General features: G+C 41.5%; 1 protein-coding gene across 1 annotated transcript in view; it reads left to right on the top strand.

Annotated features, from left to right (window-relative positions):
• The first annotated feature begins 1658 nt into the window (after positions 1 to 1658).
• The window catches only part of GLI3 (GLI family zinc finger 3), a 193648-nt gene continuing 188094 nt past the window's right edge, over positions 1659 to 7212 (top strand). Inside the window, exon 1 of the mRNA XM_009321630.1 lies at positions 1659 to 1821. Within this exon, the coding sequence (XP_009319905.1) occupies positions 1698 to 1821 (124 nt within the window). The 5' untranslated portion in view covers positions 1659 to 1697. The remainder of the gene's footprint in view (positions 1822 to 7212) is intronic.

The raw sequence follows: 7212 nt of genomic DNA, 5'->3' as shown, positions 1-7212 counted from the left end.
CATCTTTGAAGACACCTGGCGTTCCCCTTCATGTTCTGGTAGGAAGTCGTTTTCGCAGATCACAATAATATTTATAGCACTTTCACAGGTAGATCTTGAAAGTACTCTTATAAGTACTCTGCCATGGCGGGCAGAGGTTTGTTATTCCTGTTTTTAGCAAGAAAGGATCTCGAGGGAAGAAAAATGCCTAGCCAAAGGTTAGACCAGTAGGTCAGTGGCAGAGAGTCTCTGATATCTAGTCCAATTCTCTGGCTGTGCTGCCCAGCTAAATAACGATTCATTTAGTGATAGGGCTCTTCTTTGATCCCTACTGTATAACAATGAGGCTTTGGAGTGTTTTATTGTGCTATTAAAAAAGAACTCCTACTAGGGAGGTGGGAAGGGGAAGGTTTACTAGACAGCTGTGTTTGTGACGAATTGGCTTTGTAGCCTTTTTTTTGGTTTTGGGTTTGGTTTTTTTTTTGCCTGTCAGAATTGGGGAAACAGGTTGCTAGTGTAATTACACTTCATTACACTTTGTGGCTTGTTCTGAAGCCTTTGGTTTTTTAATTCATTTAAATGTTGTTCTAGAACAGTGCGACTTCCGTTTCAGACTCCTTTAGCTAATGACTGCAGTGCTGCTCAGAGCTGAAAACACTCTATTATTATTTTTTGTTGTTGTTGCATAGGATCGTGTTCAAACTACCAAAGTACCCAGGTACTTCGGTTCTAAGCATGGTGTGTGCTGAATTGATGATTTGTGTAGATCTTACTTGGACAGATTGGCGTGCGTCAAGTTAAGCTGCAGACCAGCACTTGGAAATGCTTGTGTTCTTCACAGCCCAAGATCCTTGCAGTCTCGGGGCCTGGCGTGGATACACTGCTGCACAAGCAGCGTTACCCTTTTGGAAGCTTGTGGGCTTCTGTCAGGAATGTCAAAAGCTCTGAGAATGAGGAGAAGTGGTCTGCAGGGTATAAAATGAATGTATCACTTGAGATGACACTGAGAACAGCCAGGAAAGGCAGAATAACCAGACACACACCTCTGCAGAGTTTTCCATTCTCAGCGTTTTCGTGCAAAAGAAAGTGATCTCATTATCTGCCACTAGCAATAATATTTGCCTTTCCCTGTGGTTTTCAGGGTGTTGCTCCAATGCACTTTTGTTTGAGTTAGATTTCTGAACAAACAAAGTGAGAGATGTTTACATGGGTAGGACAAGGTGTAGAGATAGACAGGATAATTCTTGCTGCAGTGTGTTCGGAGAGCGTGAATGTTGAAATTTAAATATTTGGCTTCTATAGTCAACATGAAGGTCTGTCTTGATTTCTTTTGCATTGCTCCAAAGTGCTCTGGACATAGGAGAAAAATACTGGCTTTTTTCCCCTGGGTCCATTAAAACCGTACAGGCTTGAAAAAAACGGGCCTACCCATCAAGCAGCATAGTGGTTTGTGATACTGGTTTTCTTTAAAGGCAAACACGCTTATTTTTGGTGTTAGTGTTTCCTTAAATTCTTCAGGAATTCATGCATGCAAACATGATTTGATGGGCATCCAGAAATGGCCTGTGGACTGCTAATTCAGTTGTGCTGCAGGCTCTTCTTTAGGTGAGAGGCGTGAGAGGTTTTGGGCCAAGCTTTTGCACAGCATTTAAAGTTTATGGCTCTCTTGTTTTATTCAGGTATTAGTACGAGGAGAGCTGAAGTAATGAGAAGTCATCATGGAGGCGCAGTCCCATAGCTCTACCACGACGGAGAAGAAAAAAGTGGAGAATTCCATCGTGAAATGCTCCAGTCGAACAGATGTCAGTGAGAAAGCTGTTGCCTCCAGCACAACTTCCAATGGTGAGTAACAGCAGGGATTTACTAGCAGCCAAACCTACAGTAATTTTATGTTCACTGCATTCCTTGCGAATTGAGCATTTGCACCTGGATCAGCGTTTGTTGTAAGGAAAGGCTAAAGAAAACAAACAAGGCGGGGTGGTGGTAGTGGAAAGTGGTAGGATACAATAAGGCCTGTTTTGGCATCAGGCGTAGTCTTTTTCTTCCAGATGTTCTAATTTGAGATGTAAATGTGCTAAGTTTTTTATTATAGGAAGTTCCTGTTTTTGGCGTTTTGGAAATTGTCTTGATTAGCCTGGCAGGGCTTGTGAGTGCTTTGCGTTTGGCCATTGAAAACTCTTACACTGGTTAGATAATTAGTTATTACAAAAGAGACAGAAGTAGCTCTGTCAAAATTAATGGCAAAGGTTTTTTTTCTTCTCTCCTTTTACAAATAAACTTGCTCCTCGCAAAGGGCTGCCCCCACCTCCCCAAAGTTCTTTAATGGCCAGGGACAAAACATCAAGCTAAGAGTGTATCCTCCCGTGAATTCATTTCAGAGTTGTGAATGTACAGCTTGTAGATTTGCAAAACTGGAGTAGTTTGCTTAATTCTCCCCAGAGATTACCTCACTTGACAATTTTACGTATATTCTCTGCCTGTCCAGAGAGTGTGTAATCCCAGCCCTGGCCCTTTCATTGTTCAGTGTAAGAGGGCTGAGTGTATTGGTCCCTACTAATGCAAAACTCCCTTTGCATTAGGAAAAAAATTGCTTGAAAAGGTGTGGGCAGAGCTTAGATCCGTGGATTTTGGATAGCTGCAGATTAACTGTTGTTTTTTGCAAATCAGTCTAATAATGGCTAAAACCGGAAGATGTCTTTCTGCATATTTTGGAGTCCTGGTGTATTCCTGGCAAAACATTTTCTGTTCACCCTTTCTGCTTCCATCATGCTCACTCATCTGGGCTTGTGGTCCAGGTCAGGTTCGCACTTTGATATCTTGAAGAAAGGTTTCTGCTTTCTCAAAGAAACATGTATCTATCTCCCACTAGACTAAAGCAGAAAATACATGAATACTACAGCCATACTAGAGAGGAATCTCTGTGGGTCAATAAAAATTAGATGGCACATGTCCCAGTATCCTTCTGTGTGACTGGACTTCAGATTCAAAGCAAGCTCAGCACCTGCTGACCTACTAGTTCGAGTTGATCCCCACGAGAGTATAGAAACTCTTGAGCAGCTATGGAAAAAGTTGCATCCGTTTTCTAAGGCATATGAAATTAGATCCTCAGCTGGTGTAAGTCAGCACAGATCCGTTGCTGTCAATAGAATTACAGTGGTTCACATTAGCTGAAGAACTCCCCGTTGGATTTTTTTTTTCGATAACAGGATTTTCCTCATTGGCCCAACTTTTCAAACAGATGCACACTTAAACACATATGCGTATTCTTTGATGTGTCAGGGGTTTGTACTCAAACGCGATATTGGTACATACCTCTGACTGTTTGGGCTGGCTTTAACGTTATCATTAAACATTTAGATTCAGAGGGCTAAAAATAAAGCCTTCAAGATGTTTTTGCCTAATTCTGACACTGATTTACCCTGTGGTCAAATAATTTTTTCTCTCTATTCTACCTACCAGCTTTAACGGTAATATTAGTTCTTAACTACCTGCTTCATCTAGGTGGTGTATTACTGCATGTCAGGGCATAAACCTCCCAAGAGCTGGAATGATTCTAAGTTTAATGAATGACTAGAAGTTTTTGTCACTGGAATTGTCTCCTATTAATGGAATGAGATGCTAATGTAGTACACATCCTGGGGCCTGAGGCTGCTTCTGGTTAAGGTAATGACAGTTACCTTTGTTTTCAGTGGGTAAGGGTTGGTCTTGTTAGTCTTTATATTTAGGGAAGTCACCAGGATCTCCAAAGTTAGGGTTCCTAATCTACCTTCATGTATAACCAAGCAAAGGACTTTCCAGAGTTACAGGGTTGGGCTTCAAAGGGATAAAAAATTCCATTCCTTCCTGGATATGAAAAATTTCCTCTTCGTGTAGAGACTCCATGGAGCATATTCCAAAACAAATACTAATACCAAAAGTTTAGGAACTTAAACATGAGTTTTACTGTTGCAATGTTTTAAAGTTTTGCTTCTTGCAGATATGATTGTCATGGTAATGAATTTTGGTTACAAGGACCCAATTTGCATGAAAGCTGGAGCTCCAATCACATTTGCATCTTTTGTTCTTTAATGCTGGAATGAGTATTACTACAGGAACATCATCAGTTGATATAAGACACCACTCCTACAAAACGTGCAGCTTTTGTTGATTCAGTGCCTTTTTTTTGCAGGGGTTTGTGGTAATGTTAAATGGTTGTGATTTGCATTTGAATGTTCTGTTAAACAAGGTAAGGGATACCCTTAAAAATAACAAAAAGACGGAATGATCCTTGCTGTTTTTGTCAGAAGACTGCTGTTATTGCAGAGCAACATCTGCCTGTCATACCAATGTCAACTCGTAAGCACATCTAATATCAGTGCTTATCTCCTTCTGGACAACACATTAATTAGCAAAGTTTGCAGGATAACATGTACTTGAGTGACAGCTGTCTGAGGTGCGATGTAGAAACTAGTATTTTCTCAGTAGCACTGCTGTCTGCTGAAGGAGTCAGAACTTGGATCATAAATAGATTGAAAGCTGTTAGTTACGCGTTTTATGCGAAGTTCACAATCATGAAGAAACAAAGAAAATGCCATTATTTCAACAGCTCCCAAAAGTGAGTAGCACACCCAGTAGCAGAATCTGTGTTAAAATGAATATTGAGTGTGGAAAACTTTTAAATCGTATGATGTGCAAACTGTTTATTGAAGGGCCTGGTGTAAACCTAGGTGTAAGGGAAAGAAAGTGGGAAAGGTGACCTGGAAGGGCAGCTCGTGTGTTAACCCTAACTACGCAATGCAAGTTATGAGGCCCAGACTTGTGGGTGCCCCTTGGAAGGTACCAGCTGCACTGTAGACTCAAACAACAAGTAAGCACGGGCTGTAGTTTACATGTTAGCAACTTCTTCTGAGTTCCTGTCATTACTTAACATAAAAAAGATTTCTGCTGCACTCACCTAACTACAAACTCTGACTATATTGCAAAAACGCTGTGTTATACGTGTTAGATAAGGGCTTGCCAGCGTTTCCATTATAAACACGTAATTTCAGGGATTTATAACTAAGCCATTAAAATGTGCTCCAGGCTGAAACACGTGGGGAAGGTCTTCGTGCTGGAGAAAATTAAAACTTCTTTTAAAATACATGTGATCAAAAAAGTAAAAAAAATACAACCATAACTTGTAATAACTAACAAAAATCTTTGGTGCACTTTGATCCCCAGCGGGACTTTGTAATTTGGGACCACTCTTGCTTTGTTTTGAATTCATTTTTGCAAGCTTTTGATTTTTTCTCCTTTGTGTTTCGTTTTGTGTATCTCAGCCAAACTGCACGCAGTTTACTAGGATACATTTCTTTGCAAATTGTTCCTTTTACTCCTTCTTTGTTTGACTGCTATATTTACTGCTAGGCTAATATCCAAGGGGGGGAAAACTGCTAAAGAAAACTATTAACGGAGACGTTAATTCACAAAAGGCTGTATGAATAAAAAGTTTGTGCTACGGTATGAAGTAAGCTTATTTTTGTGTATTGTGTGATTTGATAGCCTCAGACTGATCTGCTTTGGCAAAGTAATAACAACAACAAATAAATACAGTTTTTATGTCATGACCATGTCACTGGTATTACACTGGAGTAATGAGGCCAGTGTCCCAGACCACCTTGCTACCACGGTGCCGTGTTGTCAGGCCTTGTCTTCTCACGCATGCATCCCTGCCACTTTCCTGGAGACAAAGCAGCAAGACCCTGTTCCCTACCATGTCAATGCATGGATTTAGGTCATCATCCTGAAAGTTGCTGCATGCACGCGCAGGTTTCTATCAAGTTGTGCAAGGAATGGCTTTCTGAAGAGAGGTATCCATTGATAAACTCATTAAAATTAGTTCTGTGGTCCCCTTGGAGAGCCTTCGCCTGGTGTTGCATGCAGGTCATGAAACCTGCTTTGCTAGACCTCCGTTGGATAATACGGTACCTCCTGTAATTTCAAGTAATCCCAGGATTAAAAAAAAATCTTCAGGTGAATGCTGTAAACGTTGCAGGAGTGTACACGGTGACCTGCCTTGCTGAAGTGTGATGAACGCCGACATGGAGGCTTGTTCTCGGCTATGCCTCCATGCTGCTCTGCTGGCGAGCGCCAGGGCTGGCAGGGCGAGCAGCGTGCCTGCTCCTCGGTCGCCATGCCTCGCAGGCTGGCATATGAGCTATCGCTGAGATCAGCAGCGTGCTAAGTCGGTATGTCAGGCTGAGCACTGCCGTGCTGGAGCAGAAAACTCCGCTCGCTCCCCTGCCTGCGCAGCCGTGCTGCCCGCGCTGGTTGCAGTACGCTCCCACACCCCGGCACGGGGAATCGCCAGCCCTCCTGAGTCCCAGCATTGCAGTAAAGTCTTGAGCTCCAGTCCAGCAAGTACTCAAGTGAACAACTCGCTTTAGGCATAGGAGTAGCTCTGTTGGCCCTAATGCGGGTATTTGCATGCTTACAATTAGGCAGTGGCTTTAATGCTTTTCCAGGCTGGCCGGTTCGACTCTACGCTCTGCTTCGTAGGTGAATCAGATTTATTGTTAGAGTACTTCCTAAGAGGCGTTGACCAAAAAAACCCCACGCTAACCTAACACAGCCCTCAGCTATATGCAATTTATTTTTTCCACTTAATCTGTAGCATGGATATAATTAATTTTTCGCTTTATTTTCTAAAAAGTACGGGGAATTTCTGTGAGGGCTGAATTAATACTTTTACAAGGCAAAGCTGCACTTTGCAGCATTGCTTGGAGAACATCAGGAGATTGTAATACTGTGTTCCATCCTGATTTATTTATTGTTTGGCTTATGAATTTTGTCGGTGACTAAAATGCTTTCCTCTTTTGCACATTTTGGCTCTAAACTGATGTTTTTAATGTTGCATTAAAACAATGCAGTTATTGTATGGAGACTCCTTCAGTGTCTGACAGGCAAGCACTTATTTTCAGTTTGATGTGTTTTGTCTAGTTTTTGACCCATGAGCTTGTTCCAGTGTAATCCGATATTTCTTATTAACCTATTACTCTGCCTTAAAAAAAAAGCTAATTATAAACGTATGTAGGTTGTGGACTCGACTACCTTTATCAGAATCAGATAGTTATTGAGAACATACTTTAAAGTGATAGAAAGCAGAAATTATTATCTTAATGATGATGTAACTTAAAACCAAGCTTGATAGATGAATAAATGAGAGGAAGTTCATGCGTCCACTTTGATTCTTTCAGAAGAAGAGCCAGCTTCATC

Source organism: Pygoscelis adeliae, unplaced genomic scaffold, assembly GCF_000699105.1.
Source record: "Pygoscelis adeliae isolate BGI_AS28 unplaced genomic scaffold, ASM69910v1 Scaffold40, whole genome shotgun sequence".
NCBI classification, from domain to species: Eukaryota; Metazoa; Chordata; class Aves; order Sphenisciformes; family Spheniscidae; genus Pygoscelis; species Pygoscelis adeliae.
This window is presented reverse-complemented; position numbering and strand designations above follow the sequence as displayed.